This window comes from Chrysochloris asiatica, unplaced genomic scaffold (assembly GCF_000296735.1).
Source record: "Chrysochloris asiatica unplaced genomic scaffold, ChrAsi1.0 scaffold00008, whole genome shotgun sequence".
Taxonomy (NCBI): domain Eukaryota; kingdom Metazoa; phylum Chordata; class Mammalia; order Afrosoricida; family Chrysochloridae; genus Chrysochloris; species Chrysochloris asiatica.
The window spans coordinates 33,779,030-33,797,660 of NW_006408526.1; the positions used below are offsets into that span (position 1 = coordinate 33,779,030).

The window sequence follows — 18,631 nt, forward strand, 5'->3', positions numbered from 1 at the left end:
CATCTTCTCACCAGGCTGATAGGAACTAAAGAGAAGTTGTAGGAGGATAGGAGGATGTAAAATCAAAGACTGGATGAGTGAACAAGGGAGTGAACTTTACATTGTATATATGTGTCCTACAGTCTTAGGACACTGTGTTTTAGCTTTATCGCTATTTTATTCAATGAAAATGGGAAGAAATGACAAAGGAGAAGGAGTAGAAACAGATGGGAGCATGGGTTCTGGGGATTCTGGCTGCCCTACACAACTTCTAAGTGGATGCCTCGCTTCAGAACTGCTTTGCAAGGAAGAAGTGAGAGAAGAGAATGGACATTTATGGAGCCTCTGCTCTGTGGCAGGCCCTGTGTTTGCCAGTTCATACACAGTTCCTCATGTAAACCTCACAAGAAGCCACCATGGCAGTCATTATTATTCACATCTCATGTGTGATACAACAAAGACTTTTGAAGACATACAGTCAGTGGAGAATAACATCAGCATCCCAGCCTAAATAACTCTACAGCCTATCTATTGCTCTGTCCTGCTTCTTTGAAACATCTGTCCTCTCCCCTTCCTTACTCCTGGTCACTTCGCCTCCTGACTATACTCCGACCCTCCTCTCCCTGTAGAACCCCAAGCCCAGCTCAGAGGAGATCTCCATGATTGCAGAGCAGTTGTCCATGGAGAAGGAGGTGGTGAGGGTCTGGTTCTGCAACCGTCGCCAAAAGGAGAAGCGAATCAACTGTCCTGTGGCCACACCCATCAAATCACCCATCTACAGTTCCCGGCTGGTGAGTGGCCAAGAGCCTGCTTGTCCACCAAGCACTTGGGGACGTGTTGCTGGAAGGCAAAGGGTCTTCTCCATTGGAGGAAGATGTGGCTAGAGGACTGAGGCAGGCATGCAGCAAATTAATAAGCAAATAAAGTCAGTATATAAAAAATATAGATAGTCAGTTCCCAGGTTAGAAATGTCTGAACCCACCCCCATAAAGCCTATTATATTAAAAATGCAAGGTATGTACAATATTTCGTAATAACAAATGGGCACAACTTTGCAACATACATTAAAACCTTATTATTATTGTATTATGTTAAAGATATTTGTGTGTATCCAGAATGTTTCTTTAATGTTTTTTATGCATGGAAAAGTACATTATATGCTAAGACAAACATTTGGCTGATGTCAGAAACAAATCATCCATGACTGTTCCAACTTACATACATACTTACCTTAAATAGGCTTAGGAACGGAACCTGTTTGTAATCCAGGGACTGCCAGTGACGTTAAGAAGAATAGCAGAAGTGTAGGGGGACAGAAATTGATGGAGGGAAGATGCCTTTTAAATGGAGTGGTCAAAGAGGAGACCTCTCCAGTAAGTGACATTTGAACAGATCTAAATGTTCTAAAGAAATGAAATATGTGGATATCGAAAAGGAGAGAGTGTTCTAGGCAGAGGGATGGGCAAGTGAAAAGACCCGCTAAGTATGACAAACAGCAAGGAAGTCAACAAAACAGACAGTGAGAAAGGGGGAGAGAAGTAGGAGGTGAAGGCAGAGAAGTAACAGGGACCAGACTACCTAAGATCTTGGAGGCCTTTGGAAAGACCCAGAATTTCAAGTTTGAGAGGATTGGGAAGCTGTTGGAAGTGGCTACACAGAGAAGCGTGATCTACTACATTGGCTGTGCTGTGGCAAGTCTGTGGAGGTGGAGAGCCTCGCTAGGAGAATGAGGGAGATAGTGGCAGTTACTTGGGCTATGATGGTCATGGTGTTGGTAAAAGAAGGAGTACATTATGGATGTATTTCAACTGGAGAGCCAACTTCGGACATATTCTCAGAAGGGACCATTCCCTGGAGAAGGATATCAGGTTTGGTCAAGTGGAGGGTCAGAGAAAAAGCGGAAGACCACCACCAAGATGGATTAGCACAGTGGCGGCAGCAGTGGGCTCAGGTATAGCAACGATTGTGAGGTTGGAGTATACCAGGTAGTGTTTCATTCTGTTGTGCATAGGGTCACTCTGAGTCAGTACCAACTCAGTGGCACCTAACAACAACAACTATACAATGTGGCGCTGTATGATCAGTACTGGACTGTGAACAACACGATTGGTAGTACAAACCCATCAGCTGCTCCTCATTAACCCTATGGCAGCTCGCTGTAAGTTGGAACCAACTTGATGGCTTTTTACAACAACAACTATATAATGAAGGAGCCCTGGTGGCACAGTGGTTAAGTGCTCAGCTGCTAACCAGAGTGTCAGGGATTGAAAGCCCCCAGCTGTTTTAAGTGGCAGTCTGCTTCCATAAAGATTTATAGCCTTGGAAAGCCTATGGGGTGGGGTGGGAGGGAAGTGCTGCTGTCTACAGAGTTTCTGTGATTTGAAATTGACTCGATGACAATGGGTACATATATTGGACTTTATTCCAAGTCCTGGAGATATCAAGAGGAATATTTGTATCCTGCCCCAGAGGATCTCAGTACCTAGCAGAGGAGAAAGACAAACAAATGATAAACAACATGATGATTTTTGCAGGAGAACTTAGGAGCAGCAACTAACTGAGCCTTGGGTGGTAGTGGTTAGGGAAGACTTCCCCAAGGAGATAATTAATACCTGAGCTGAGTGTAAACGGACAAGGAGAAGTGAAGAGGCAAATAAGGAGGGGTGGATGAGGACAGTGCTGTGAAACAGGGGAAATCTGTGTCACATGCAAGGAACTGCAAGTGTTTTTATGTGGAGGAGTGCTGAAAGATGGAGCTAGAAAGAGAAGCAGAAGCTCAGTTGTGAAGAGACTGTGTCAATGTTAAGGAACTTGAAGGCTTTGGGGAATCATGGGAGGATTTTAAGGCTGGGCATTGACATGATCAGATTTGCTTTTTAAAATTATCCTTCTGGCTGAAGTGTAGAGGATGGTTTTGAGAGGCACAAGAGTGCTTATAGAGAGACAAGTTAGGGTGTAACTGCAGTTATCCAGAAAAGAAATAATGAGGGCTGAAGCGAAACCATATGGTAAGGATGAGGGGGATAGAAGAGATTCAAGAGATAATCAGAAGGTAAAATTATGTGGTCTTGGGAATTGGATAGGAGCAGAGTGGTAACAAGAAAGAATGCTCTAGAATGGCTCTCAGTTTTCAGGTTGGGTAATGGTGATGTCATCTATGGAACAAGCTAACACAGAGAGGAGCTGAATTGGGAGAGGACAAAGTGATGGTTCAATTCTTTACATCACTCATGTATAGTAAGGCCTGTGGCATACCCAAGTGTAACTCTTGGAATTATGGGGCTGGAGGACAAGAGCATCACAAGTATACAAGTGGAGTAGTTGAAATTCGGGTTGAAGAGGAGCCCACCTATGAACTTGGTATAGAAGAAGAAGAGAGGAAAGTCCAGGTCTACACCCTGGAGAGTAGCAGCATTTGAGAGATGAGCAATGGGAGAAGAGCAAGAGAAGAAAGTGAGGAGGAGTCAGAAGGTCAAGAAACTGTAACCAAGTAGATGTAAGAGGTGATGGACAGGGAGGAACCCTGTAAGGGCACGATGGGAAACCACTGAAAAATACCTAAATCAGATGGCGCCAGGGAGAGCTGACCCATAATTTGACAAATTAGGAGTTTGCAGAGGGAACAGTCTGTGAAACAATATGGAATTATAAACCAACATGATGTATTTGGGGATTCATAAGCATCTCAGTCTGGATGGAGCCAAAGGTTTGGAACTATGATTTGTAGAGATTGATAAAAGCTGAATCATGATGGGCCATGAATGATAAATTTCCTTAAAAGCTGTGAGGAACCAGCAAAATTGTTAGGTGGAGACAACATAATAGCCATTCTTTCATTCCTTTCTTAAATATTTATGGAACACCCCTAGAAGCCTCATGTGGTCCTTTCTTATAGTCTAGTAGGGAAAACATACATCAAACAAATGTGATTTGTGATGAAGGCTTTAGAGAAGACGCACAGGTAATGGAGTGACCTCACCTAGTCTGGAGAGTCCAGGGGGTCTCCCAGAGGAGTGAGCAGACTGAAAAAAGGGAAAAGGGTCCAAGTCAGGAGAGGGGAAGAATAGGTGTAGAGAAGAACATTCCAGGCAGAAGAAATGGTGTGGACAGAGGCCCGAAGGTTGAGGTGGGTAGGGCGGGGGAAGCATAGAAGACTGGAATGAGCTGGAATCCAGGCAGTGAAAGAGAGAGTATGAACATGGAGGCTGGAATGGTAGGCAGGGACTGGAGAATGTGGGTCATGGTATAAGAACTTTGGGCTCTCTAAAGATGGGGCTTTGTTTAGAGCAGATGGGAGGAAGGTTCTTGCTTTGGCTCAATCCCAACCCAGGACACCAACATGGAGATACACAGTGCGAGGCATTACGGAGCCATTCTTTATCTTCATTCATTCAACACATGTTTACTGAGCCCCTGCAAGAGGTCTAGGCCCTGTAGCAGGCACTGGGGATACACGAGTATTCTGCTCACAAAGCCTCCAGTCTAGTGGGAGAGAAGGGCATTAAATAAATAATCCCATCAGTACTTGCCATGGTGCCATGAAGGAAGAAGATAGTGTACCACCAGGGAGAATAACAAGCCAGGACCCAGTCTTCAATTGCTTCCTCTCACCTGCCTAAGTTTCCACTCTTTGCTGCCTCACCTAAGAAGGCAAGGAACAAATGTTCTGTCTTCTCAGGCCCCACACACCTTGAAAATTGGACATGGTTTCTTCAGCTTCTGATATAAAAGAATTGCCACAACATATGGTTAAACAAATCAATTAATCAAAGTGCAAAATAGTGCAGACTTCTGTGGGCAGAATGCTACCATTTCTATAAAAGAAATGGAAACAGATCTTGCATATGCATGCATAGTCTGTCTCTGGAAAGAGTCAGAAGAAGCTGGTCACAGTGACTAAATACATGATTTAACCACAACACTACATTTCTTGGGTGTGGCAGCAGGGAGAGCCCGGGAGAAGGGGGAGGGAGATTATTGATAGCATCTCGTACCATCCTGCCACCCTTCCCAAGCAGTGCCCCACACCCATCTCCACCCTTCGTGGGCCCCCAGCCTACTGAGGAGGCTTCTTATAAAAGGAAAGGTAAACGACAGAAGTGAGAACCATTGCTGATTAATTAGAAAATTAGTACATGCTGCATCCTGTTAAGATGGGATGTTCCAAATTGTCTGCGTGGGGACAGAGGGAGGTGGATACCCAGCCACAGTTCCCTCAGCAGAGCTCCCTTTCACTGGAGAACACTGCTCTGAGCGTCCCCTCTTAGCCTGAGGAGGATGGTGATGGTTGTATTAGTGGAGTTGGTTCCAACTCATAGAGACCCTAAACAGGGTTTCTGAGGCTGTAAGTCTTTGCAGGAGCAGAAAGCCTCATCTTTCTTCTGCGGGACAGCTGGTAGTTTCAAACTGCTGATCTTGAGGTTAGCAGCCCAACTCCAATTCGTAAGCACTACACTACCAGAGAATAGAGGGTGAGAACATCTGCCCAAATGAAGAGTTCAGCAATGTACTGAATACTACAGCAGTAGGCAGCTTCCTTCAGAAAGGAAAGGAGTGGACTCTCAGCAAGCTGGAACTCTTCACCAGGCCTTAGGTTGGAAACTTTATGAATATTATTAGCTCATTAAATTTTTGGGTTTTTTTTAAGGTTTCCAACCTATTGACTGTTTTTTTTTTTCTTTGTAAGTTTTTATTGTGAATTGAGTGATAGTTTACATGGGAGAACATCTGTTTTATACCATCATTTCATTGCAATCATTACAATCCCTCTGTGCATCATCATTCAACAATATTTGCTTCTACTCCTTCTGTTTTTTTTTTTGTTGTTGTTGTTATCTCATTAGATATTGATTAAAAGAAAATACAAAGGAGGCATTTCTGCTCTTTTACAGATGAGAACACCAAGTCTTCATGGGTTACATAACTTGCCCAAAGTTATTCAAATAGTTCATGGTGGAGCCAGGCCTCCCACGCAGATCTGCCAAGCTCCAGAACCTATTCTTTCTATTGCATCTTGTTGCAGGATAACATTATCGAAGGGGAGAGTCCTGAACTGTGTGAGAGGTGGCACTCAATTTTTTTGTATTCCAAGTTATCTCAGTTAGCGATACTATGAGACAAAATGAAAAGTTTCAGAGACCAAAGCTCAGCTCGTCCAGTTATCTCTGTAGAGAGCAGCCCCAGTGATCAATCAGTCTGGGAAAGTTCAAACCAGGATCATTAGGGGCTAGGCAGAGGCAGGAACCTTTTCCTGAAGCTGTGGCATTGATTCCAACTCATGCTAAGCTCATGTGTGTCAGAGTAGAACTGTGCTACATAGGAATTTCAGTGGTTGATTTTTCAGAAGATCATTAGGCATTTCTTCCAAAGTACCTCTGGGTAGATTTGAACTGCCAACCTTTTGGTTAGCAGCCAAATGTGTTAACTATTTGCACAACCCATGGACTTCAAGATTCTCATAGGAAGGAAGAAATAGGGAATGGAAAATAGGTAGTCAGTGACCAGTATCTGGCACAGTGGGGTCTAAGAGGTTTGTTCCTATCATCATCACCAGAGCCCTCAAACAAAGCAGCCTTCAACCTGGCAGTGCCGGAACACACAGGAAGGGCAGGAGAGGGTGCCACGGCACAGGGAGCTATGGAAAGGACTGGAAAAGGAGCTGGATGCGTATGCTTGACCCTGAGGCCTTCCTGTGAAAGGGTGGATGGAGAGTGTACATTTGACACTCAGAAATCACCCAGGAGGCCGTGCCCTGGTCCCTGCTGAACCAGGGACTCAGCATCCTAAGCGAAAGGTATAGGACTGGAGAAGGAAATGAGATGACATTGGCAACTTCTGTTGTTTTTCAGGTCTCTCCCTCGGGATCTCTGGGTCCCCTTTCTGTCCCCCCTGTCCACAGCACCATGCCTGGAACAGGTAAGCATTAAAAGGAAGTTTCTGAATGGCACAGAAGTCCTTGAAATAATGAGATGCGAGACCTTAAAGGCTCCTTCCTAAGTCAGCATTCATTCAATGTACTTCAAAGCTATCAGAATCTGTGCTGGGAAAGAAAGGGTTCCATGATCAAGTTTGGGAAACACTGAGTAAACAAAGTTTAAGCAAGTGCTTGTTTGTTTTGTTTTAATTGCAGCACTTCTCAGTATTCATGTGCAGTATACATTCCTAAATGAATTCTATGCAAGGCTAAAGGCAAGCAGAGTCTTCTAAATCAATTTTATACAGAACTTTAGTTTTCAAAAAGTACCTACAGCATTTCATAGAACTTGTGTGTCACCCAGGAGAGTCCCAGTACTTGTCTCTTGTCCTGATATATCAGTAGCACCACCATACTGCTCTTCAAAGTGTCTTAGTTTGGGTAGTAAAATACATCCTTGCAAAAAAGGTCCCTGGGTGCTGCAAACAATCTGTGCTTGGCTACTGACAAGAAGGTTGGTGGTTTGAATCTCTCCAGTGGTACAGCAGAAGAAAGGCCTGGTGGTCTTCCTCTGAGGCCACAACTTTGACAGCCCTAAGAACTACAGTTCTGCTAGGCACACACGGGGTCACCATGAGTCAGAATTAACACAACAGCAGTAGGTTTTTGGTTATCCATGGTTGAACACTGGGAATCCCCAACACAAGAACTCAGTGTAATCCAATTCTGCCATTTAATAGTGGAAGAAAATGAGTTTCAGGGAAGTGAAGTAAGTTGCCACAAGCCACAGAGTTGCTTAGCAATGAGCTGGGACCCAGATGCAGGTGTCCTCACTCTAAGTTCAGAGCTCTTTCCAGAGGAGCCTGTGCCTTTACTCTGTAGAGACAGGAAAACTAGAGAGGCTTGTACATTTCTTACTTCCTCTTATCCTTTCCTAGCTTCTTGTTTCCTTGTCCCCTCCCACTGCTTGGTCTGGGGCTGCAGATGCCCAGCCCAGGGTGTGTCCTGGAGTAGGACGATCTTGGCATGCATCCTTTTGTGTTTGGCAAGCCTTGGACTTGCAGAACCAGTCCTGTCACTCTCTTAGGCTTATGATGCTGCGAGAGATGAGAGCCCCTGGGTGCAGGCCTTGATGCTAACTAACATGGTTGGAGGTGGATTGATGGGTGGGGATAGAGAGAGGGTAAGATTTCTTTGGGGATTCACAAGGAATTCAAGTGTCTGCAGGCCAATGTCATTAGGTCCCCCGACCCAGCAGCATTATTTTCCCCTTGTTTTTACCTCTCCTCCTCAGTCACGTCATCCTGTTCCCCTGGGAACAACAGCAGGTCTTCATCTCCTGGCTCAGGACTCCATGCCAGCAGCCCCACTGCATCTCAAAATAACTCAAAAGCAGCAGTGAACAACTCCAGTTTTAACTCTTCAGGGTAAGATGGGAGCCAGAGTAAGTGGGGACAAAGGTACAGCAGTCATCCCAACAGGGTCAAAGGGCATGTGAAAAGCTGGGTCCGTGCTGTGGGACTGGATGGAGAAAATAGGGTGGCAGGGGGTCCCTACAGAGTGGGGATTTAGCCAAGAAGCTTCAGCCAGTGAACAGTCCTGGCAAGAAGCTGAGGACGACAAAGCCAAAATTTCCATCCTCCTTTCAAAGGTGGAAATTTCCAAACACTCCTGTCAGAAAAGGCCAGTCCTTCACTGGGCTTAGGAGGGCTCCACTTCATGCCAGAAACCCAGTTCTTCAGGATGTTCTGAAATGAGCCTAGTGCTTAGGCACAAAGACAACACTGAAGTCAGAACTCAGCAGACACAGAGAGAGGAAGCAAGCTGCACTCTCTTCCGCTCCCACCTGGATGCAGCTGGTGGAGCCACTCCCGAGCTCAGGATCCAACAAATCTACTCTAAAAAAATAAATAAATTCTCAGAGCGGATGCCCTGATTTGGAGAAAAACAAACTTAAAAGTAAGGAGTTAGGTTAAAGCTCTGAGCTTATCCCAACCAAGGCAGTGCAGCAAGGAAGCCAGCCCTGATTGGCCAATTGTCCAGCCCCAAAAGTTGGAGCTCCTTATTTAACTCCACCAGAGGAAAAAAAAAAAAAAAAGAAAGGAAATCATATGCATTAGTAGCCATTCAAAACTTTTAAATTGAGATTTAATTCACATACCGGAAAATTCTCTATTTTAAAGCGTACAATATAGTAGATTTTAGTGTATTCACAAAGAGGCACAGCCATCACCATTCTCTAATTTCAGAATCGTTTCATTTCCTCTCCACAAAAGAAACTCCATAGTCATTCTGCATTCTCACCTTCCTTCTTCACGCTACCAACTTTTTGATTAACGTGTTTCTTTCTTCCTTCCAGATCTTGGTATCGATGGAATCATCCCACCTACCTCCACTGAGACCAAAAAATTTCTCCTGCTCCACCTGGCCCTGTATTCCCCATTGGAAGGGAAGGGAGTCATTCCTTCGATGTATGGACAGATTACTTTAAGAGAAGTGGAGGAGAATCCCCATTACCAATGAACCCACATTCTTGCCTTCTTCAGGAGCGAGGGCCTCCCCAGATCCAAACTGTGATTGAACCATGTTCTGACTCTTAATGCTCTTGAAATATATATCCCCTCCTATGGGCTTACCATTTTCACCTTCCTTGCCTGTGCCCTTGTCTTCTAGTTCTAACCATTGTAGATGGCTTCACCATAGCAATAGTCTTTCAAAGAAAAGACTTCTTAGCCATTCTTCTTCAACTCGTTTATAGGTTTCTGGGACAGCCATCTGCTTGGCATGTGAAACTACTAGAAAGGGAGATAATGGTCTTGACTCTGAACTTTGTCACAATTTCTGAACTTATCCCAGAATCTGTGAAAACATTGGAATTTAATGTCTCCACCAAAGCCTAGATGTTTTTTCTCTGTTCATCAAAGTTTTCTGGCTGAATACTCATTTCACCCCAGTTTGCCTTTAACTTCTTTTTTTCTAAAACTAAACCCATTAATTTTACATTCTCAAAGTTCCCATTTCTTTACAGAAGTCTGAGCTACCCTTGGTCCCCTGGGCACATTTCTCTGCCCATAGGTGCTCTTCTGTCCGTAGACATCTGCCCCAGAGCTCAGGAGCTCTTGTGATTTCTTTTCCTCTCTGCATTTCTCCATATCCTGTCCTTTTTCCCTTCTCCTAGCTGCAGAAGGAAGAACACAAAAGCAAACACACAGCAATTATGCTGGCAGAATATCTGTATATAACCCTGCCCTGGTTTGTTTGGTTTTTATTTTTATTTTTTGCATTCTGTGATGCTTTCCTTCAGGTGGAGTTTTTAAGAAACATGTTTAACTCAGGTGTGAAATTTGAAGATGTCTCTGTAATATTTTATCTTCTTTTTAAAAAAGAAATGAAAAAATATCCAAGTGTGTAGGGATCTTTGTTGATGTCTTTGGGAACATATCTCCAGAGTCTCCATCATGGATTGAGTTGTATCACCAAAAAATATGTGTCAACTTGGCAGAGCCATGATTCTCAGTGGTTTGACAGTTATGTAATGATGTAATTTGACAATTGTGTAATGATGTAATCATCCCCCAGAGTGTGATCAGCCAATCAGATGTAAGGGGATTAGGGTGGGAGGTACCAGCCTTGTCAGGTTGCAGCCCTGGTCTGAGTTTCCCTGAGGTATGGTCTGCATTACCTTTTATTTTACAAGAGATTTTTTTTTTAAAAAAAAGGAAATCTAGCAGAGGAGGCAGGACCTCATTACCACTAAGAAAGCAGGGCTGGGAGCAGAGTGTGTTCTTTGGACCTGGGAGTCCTGTACTGAGAACTGCCTAGAGCCAGGGGAGGGGAAGACTGATGCCAAGACACATGGAGATCTCCAAAGAATTCCAGGCCTACAGATGTTGAAAGGAGACAAGGGTTTTCTTCCAGAGATAATACAGAAAGCAAGCCTTCCCCTAGAGCTTGTGCTCTAAATTCAGACTTCTAGCTTCCTGAACTGTGAGAGAATAAATGAGGTTGTTAAAGCCATCGCCTTGTGCTATTTCTGTTCATTAGCAGCACTAGATATCTAAGACAGAATTTGGTCTTAGATAGTTAATAGATACCTAAAATGTGGAAGCAGTTTTGAAATTGGTTAATAGGTTGAGACTAGATGAGTTTTAAGGTGCCTAATAGTAAATGCCCAAATTGCCTTGAAGAAATCACTGGTGGAACCAGGATGGCAAAGGCCATTCTGGAGAGGGCTCGGAAGGAAGTGTGGAGAAGTGTAACCCTGGACTTGGTGTAAATGGCAGGAAGCAGTGGCAGAGAACCTGTGGCAGTAAAACCCGGAGATTGGCCTAAGTCAGCGCAGTAGCTGACTCACAGAGCAAGAGAGCTGAACACCTTCAGGCTGAAGCTTACTGGTGAGGTGGGGGGGCTAAAGAGCTCTAAAACTTTGTAATGAACAGGACAGGGGCCAGGCTGGCTCAAGAGGCCTGAGGGACCAAGAGGTCTAGAAGTCAAGGAACCAGGAAGCAGAAGCTGAAGTGACAAAAGCTTGGGAAGCAAAGTTGCATCAGTCTCATAGGGTAAGGGTTGCAATGGATGGGGCCACAGCTTCATAGTTTCAAAGAGTCAGATCTTCACCAACAGGGTTCTGAAGTGTTTGACTGTCATTCACAAGTGCCAGGAGAATGGGGCTGAGGCCACTGCCCAAAGCTGAGGGAATGGGGTTGTCATGCCCAGGGAGCAAAAAAAAACAAGGCCTACCAGAGCCAAGATGATGGTCACCACTCAGTTGAAGTAAGAGAATGGGATCACGCAAAGCCAATGGAGCAGAATCGTAGTCCCAGTGAGACTGGAAGGTGAAGCTAAATCCCAGGACTGAGGGACCTCCACCCACAATCCAGATAGCATGAGCAACACCCAGAGTTTAAGAGGGCAGAGCCAGTGCTTAGAAGGTCTCAGAAAATGGAGGATTGTTTTCAAGTCTTGAGAGTGAATATAAATTGTGCTACTGGGTTTTTTACTTGCTTGGTGCCTATTATTCCTTCTTTGTTTCCAGTTTCTCCCATTTGTATGGAAATGTCTACCTGGCGCCCCTTCCACCATTGTACTTTGTAAGAAGATAACATATATTCTGTATTTCATAGGTTCATAGATGAACAGGAACTTTACCCCAGAATAGAATTTGGGCTTGAAATCAATTTAAGACTTTTCAGATGATATGAGGGGGCTTCAAAAGTTCATGGAAAAATTCCATTTTTTCCATGAACTTTATGAAGTCCCCCATATGATGGGGCAAAGTGTTTTGCATGTGACAAGCACATGAATTTGGAGCAAGGGGGAGGATGGAATGTCATGGATTAAATTGTGCCCCCCACCCCCAATATATGTCAACTTGATTGGGCCATGATTCTCAGTGATTTGTTAGGTGGTCCTCCCCAATCAGTTATAAGACGATTAGGGTGGGATGTAACACCCTATCAAGTCACAGCCCTGACCTGATGACCTGGGGTGTGGTCTGCATCACCTTTTACCTTACAAGAGAAGATGAGGCAGAGAAGGTGAGTCCTCAAGACCACCAGGAGAGAAGAGCTAGGAGTGGGGTGTATCCTTTGAACCAGGGTCCCTGTGCTGAGAACCTCCTAAACCCAGGGGAAGCTTGATGCCAAGACAAATGGAGATCTCCAAGGGTCACCAGACCTACAGATGTTAAAGGAGACAAAGACTTGCCCCCTGAGATGATGGAAAGAAAGACTTCCCCTAGAGCTGGTGCTATGATTTGGGGCTTCCTCTAGCCTCCTAGATTGTGAGAGAATGTTTCTGTTTGTTAACAATATCTACTTGTGGTATTGCTGTTACAGCAGTACTGGATAACTAAGTCAGTCTCCTCCTCTGTGGACCAATGTATAGAGATGTAACATGAAGCCATTCTAGAAGCAGTAAGTTTTTAAAAGATTGCATATCCAGGAAAATGTTGAGAGTCACAGGAAATGTTATGTTCCTAAATAAATTTGTATCATGACATATGAACTATTGAGCTGTTGATAAGAAGAGGTGTCTTTTGTTGGTTGGGGGAATGTTAGTGCATATAATGCAATGGGATGGGAATAATGTTTCAAATTAGTGCACTCAGCTGATTGCTTACATTGAAGGCAGAATGGGCAAGAGATTGGTTCATGTATACAGTGCATACACGTCTGTGTTCCTCCTTGTGTACTCATGGATGCCACGGCCTACCTGTTGCTTCAGTGATCCTAGCTACTATGACATCTTGTTCAGGTGAGTGCTGAAATTTGGTCTCTTGCACGGTCCAAGACTCTGGCTTTCATACATAGGATTTTTATTTATGTCTAAATGATTCTGTTAAACACTTAATTCCAATGAAGTTTAAGTTTAGCTTCTTCAGCATTTAATTGGGCACCAGTAAATTTGGTACAATGGCAAGTGATCAGTGTTGTTTCTGTTTATCAATTTTTTTTTTTTTTTTTTCCATACGTTGATCTTGACTCAAGACTGGTGGGCTCAGCTGCAAGCTCCTGAGACTGAGGATTTGTGTCCAACTCAGTATGAGCTTAGTTCCAGGACTCCAGTTAGGAATCCTCCCATGAGTCTCCAGAGGTCCAGATTCACTCTGCTTCTTTCATTGCATGACAATCTCAGGTACGGAATCTAGTGATTCCCCTAGACTGTGGTGGGGTCCTGTAGTTACAGCTGTCATTTCTCCATGCTTAGTATTGTGACTAGCACATAATAGGTAATTCAGATTTTGAAAAATCAGAAATTTTTTTTCTTTCGAAATCCTTACCAGTGCCCCCTCACTGAGGTCAGAGGTATGCATACAGGGGAATACATTACACACTTGTAGAAGTTTCTAGTCAAGTGGAAGCAGCAAATCTTGGTGTCTAAGAGCACGTCCTCCATAGATTGCTTAGTTTGTACCCAACTCTGTGTCATACAAAAATGTGTCACCTTGGGAAAGTTCCTTGACTGTTCTATGCCTTAGTTTCTCACCTCTAAAGTGGGGATAACCAAAGTACCCTCCCCATAGAATTATTGTGAAGATTAAATATATTAGTATATATAATGTGCTAGAAAAATGACTGGTACATAAAAAGTAGACTCTTAAGTGTTCTCTATAATTATAGTCCTGGTGTGGTGCTGCTGGATAATGCACTAGATTGCAAGGTCGCTTTCAACCACAAGGTCTGTGGTTCAAATTTATCAGCTGCTCCTTGGAAACCCTATACAGGGTCACTATTAGTTGGAATCGACTCCACGGCACATAACAATATTGCCATTGTTATTAAAGCAAATTGGTGGGGAGAATTTTTTTTAGTGGATGCCACTGCTGACAAAGATCTACTTGGTGACACAAGGAATTACGAAAGTTTAATCCCAGGTAATAAAACTTAAACCTGGAATCCTAATCACCTTGGGATAAAAGCCAAATAAAGACCCTACTGGAAAACTTGGAACCCTTCCTTATTCCCCTAACCTTAAGACCTCTAGAACCTTTAACACTCCATTTTGTCATGGGAAATGGTGGCAGCAAGAAGCAAACGCTAGATTCAGATACTAGTAGGAAACAAAAGTATTGCAACAAAAACAAAAAGGAAACATGCTGAGATTTAGTGAAATGGGTCTTCCCATTTTTTCTTTAGTATATCATTATCTTTTGTCTGGTCCTTAAAACAGGCTGTTTTCTCCAATTCATCTTGTACTGACTTCAGAGCAGGGGTTCTCAACTTCAGTTGTACATTGGAATTATCTAGGGATCTTTTTTAAAAGACTGATACCTGTGTCCCAAACAGATACTGTTTTTACTTTGGATTATGTCTTGGCCATTTTTTTTTTTTCTGGTAAGATTTATTGTTGTTGTTAGGTGTTCTATGTACAACAGAACGAAACATTTTGGTGCCATACTCATAACTCTTGTTATGCATGAGCTCATCGCTGCTGCGACTGTGTCAGTCCTGCGACTGTGTCAGTCCATCAGAACATTATTCCTCATTTGTTGTTGTCAGGCGCCATCGAGTCGGTACCAACTCATAGTGACCTAATGTACAACAGAACGAAACACTGCCCGGTCCTGGGCCAACCTCACGATTGTTGCCACACTTGAGTCCATCGATGCTGCCACTTGGCCAATCCATCTCACTGAGGGTCTTCCGCTTTTTCTCTGACCCTCCACTTTACCAAACGTGATATCCTTCTCCAGCGACGGGTCCTGCCTGACAATATGTTCGAAGTATGAGAGACGAAGTCTGGCCATCCTGGCCTCCAAGGAGCACTCTGGCTGCCTTCTTCCAACATAGATCTGTTTGTTCTTTTGGCAACCATGGCATGTTCAATATTCTCCTCCAGCACTATAACTCAAAAGCAGCAATTCTTCTACAGTCTTCCTTATTCACTGTACAGCTTTCACAAGCATATGAGGTTATTGAAAATAACATGGCTTGGGTCAGGCACAGCTTAGTCCTCAAGCTGACATCTTTGCTCTTTAACACTTTAAAAAGTTCCTGTGCAGCAGATTTGCCTAATGCAATATGTCATTTTATTTCTTGACTGCTGCTTCCATGAGTGTTGATAGTTGATCCAAGAAAAATGAAATCCTTGATAACTTCAATCTTTTCTCCATTGATAAGAATGTTGTTTATTAGTCCAGTGGTGAGGATTTTTGTTTTCTTTACATTGAGATGCAATCCATATGGAAGGCTGTGCTCTTTGATCTTCATCAGTAAACATTTTAAGTCCTTTTCACTTTCATCAAGCAAGGTTGTATCATCTATATATCACAGGTTGTTAATGAGTCTTCCTCCAATCCTGATGCCACAATTTTCTTCATATAACCCAACTTCTTGGATCATTTGCTCAGCATACAGGTTTTAATAAGTACGGTGAAAGAATATAACCCTGTCACACAACTTTATTAATTTGAAACCATTCAGTGTTCCCATGTTCTGTTCGAACAACTGCCTCTTGGTCCATATACAGATTCCTCCTCATGAACGCAATTAAGTGTTCCAGAACACTCATAGTTCCCAATGTTGTCCATAGCTTGTCATGATCCACACAATCAAAAGCCTTTGCATAGTCAATAAAGCACAGGTAAATATCTTTCTGATATTCTCTTCTTTCAGCCAAGATCCATTGGACATCAGCAATGATATCCCTTGTTTCACGTCCTCTTCTGAATCCAGCTTGAACCTCTGGAAGGTCTCTGTCAATGTATGGTTGCAGCCATTTCTGTATTACCTTTAGTAAAACTTTACTCACATGGGATATCAAAAGAGATTGATGATTTCTGTATTCCATTGGGTCGCCTCTCTTTGGAATGGGCACACATATGGATCTCTTCCAATCAGTTGGCCAGATAGTTGTCTTTCAAATTTCTTGCCATAGATAAGTGAGCGCCTCCAGTGCACCTCACTGTCTTGAAATATTTCAATTTTTATTCCATCAATTCCTGGTGCCTTGCTCTTTGCCAATTCCTTCAATGCACCTTGAACTTCCTCTTTCAGTATCATTGGCTCTTGATTATATGCTACCTCTTGAAATGGTTGAACATCAACCATTTCCTTTTGGTACAGTGACTCTGTATATTCCTTCCATCTTCTTTTGATACTTTCTGCATCATTCAATAATTTGCCCAGTAACAAAAGTCAAGGCTTGAATTTTTTCTTTCAGTTTCCCCAGCTTGAGAAATGCTGAGCGTGTTCTTATCTTTTAGTTTTCTGACTCCAGATCTTTGCACATTTCACTGTAATATTTGTCTTTGTCTACTCGAGCTGACCTTTGAAATTTTCTGTTCAGTTCTTGTACCCCCTCATTTCTTTCATTTGCTTTAGCATCTCTATGTTCCTTATAGCTGCATAATATTCCATTGAATGTATGAGGGAGCTTCAAAAGGCTCATGGAATAATGCAATTAAAGGATAATTAAAATATCCATGAACTTTTTGAAGTTGCCATATATATATATTTTATCCAGAAATCTGTTGATGGACACTTAGTTGCTTCCACATTTTGTCTATTATGAATAATGCTTCTATGAACATTTGAATAAAAGTATGTGTTTAAGTACCAGTTTTCAGTAATTTGGGATATAGATCAAGGAGCTCTGGTATCTTAGTGGTTACAAATCGGGCTGTGAACCTCAGGGTCAGCAGTTCAAAACTACTAGCTGTTCCACAGGAGAAAGATGAGGCTTTCTGCTCCCATAAATATTTACAGCCTTGGAAACCCTGTACAGGGTCGCTATGAGTCAGAACCAACTCCATGGCACATAACAACAACATCTAGGAGTAGAATTGCTAGGTCATAAGGTAATTCTGGGGGACCTGGTGTGGCACTGTAGGATAAGCACTGGACTGCTAACCAAAAGGTCAGTGGTTCAAACAAACCAGCCACTCTTTGGAAACCCTGTACTGAGTTACTATGAATTGGAACCCACTACACAAGGTTGCTATTAGTCAAAACAGACTCTACGACACTTAAAAATAAGGTTAATTCTATAAACTGCTGTACTTTTCGACAATGGTTACACTGTTTTATATTTCCAGCAGAAAAACACAAGGGTCCCAGACTCTCTACATCCTTGCCAACATTAGTTAATTTCTATTTTGCTTTTTAATTGTAGTTAAAAAAAACCCCAACAGTGTCCATTCTTACTATTTGTAAGTGTTCAGCATTGGGATTTTTCTTAAAAGCTGAAGTGATTCCACTATGCTCTCAAAGTGCATACAGATTCCTGGGAATATTGTTTAAATGCAGAGTCACCATGTTAGGAGTCCCTAGGTGGTGCAAACAGTTAAGCACTTGACTAACCAAAGGGTTGAAGGTTCGAGTCTACACAAAGATGCCATGGAAGAAATGCTTGGTGATCTGCTTCCAAAAAGTCACAGCCTTGAAAACCCTCTGGAGTGCAATTCTACTGGGGCACACATGAGGTCACTCTGAATTAGAATTGACTTGAAGGCAACTGTTTTTTTTTTTGTTTTAGGTCAGGGCTGGGATCTGAGATTTTGTAATTCTAACAAACTCAGGTGATGTAGGTTTTGCTGGTCCACTAATGACACTTGGAATGGCAAGAACTTAAAGAACATTCTAGGTTCCTGTTATCTACCTGATAATATACCTCAGCCTGGCATTTAGGTACTCAAACATCAGTGATTCTCAAGTCTAACTGGTCATCGGTATGACTTAAGAAATACAGATTCCTGGACCCTACACCAGACCTACTAAATCACAATCTTCAAGATGCAGCCTGTACAAGGGTATTTTGTAAACATTTCCCAAGTGGTATAGATGATCAGCAAGGATTAGAAACCACAGTATGCTTCCAATATGTTTTTCCAGGTTCGTGTTCCATCCGTTCAACCAGCAAACACTTATTGTACTTTGTACCAGGTTCTGAGCTCTAGAATCCAGAGGGTTAAAAATCAGTATCAGCAGAAAGTAGGTTCCTATGAGATGGAGCAGACATACCTCCCCACACTGCCACTGAGTTGATTCTGTATAGGGTTTCCAAGGTTGTAAATCTTTATGGGTGACCCTGCTGGTATTTAAAATACCGGTGGCATAGCTTCCAGAATCACAGCAACTCACAAGCCACCACAGTATGGTTTGAGTTATGGTATTGGAGGGGAATATTGAAAGTGTCATGGCTGCCAAAAGAACAAACAGATCTGTGTTGGAAGAAGTGCAGCCAGAGTGCTCCTTGGAGGCCAGGATGGCCAAACTTCATCTCTCATACTTCAGACAT

The 18,631-nt window shown here is 43.0% G+C and overlaps 1 protein-coding gene across 1 annotated transcript in view; it reads left to right on the forward strand.

Moving 5' to 3' along the window:
* The window catches only part of POU2F3 (POU class 2 homeobox 3), a 159,987-nt gene extending 150,696 nt beyond the window's left edge, over positions 1–9,291 (forward strand). The window contains exons 11-14 of the mRNA XM_006833993.1: positions 609–770; positions 6,828–6,894; positions 8,187–8,319; positions 9,252–9,291. Of these exons, the coding sequence (XP_006834056.1) occupies positions 609–770; positions 6,828–6,894; positions 8,187–8,319; positions 9,252–9,291 (402 nt within the window). The remainder of the gene's footprint in view (positions 1–608; positions 771–6,827; positions 6,895–8,186; positions 8,320–9,251) is intronic.
* Positions 9,292–18,631: the final 9,340 nt, after the last annotated feature.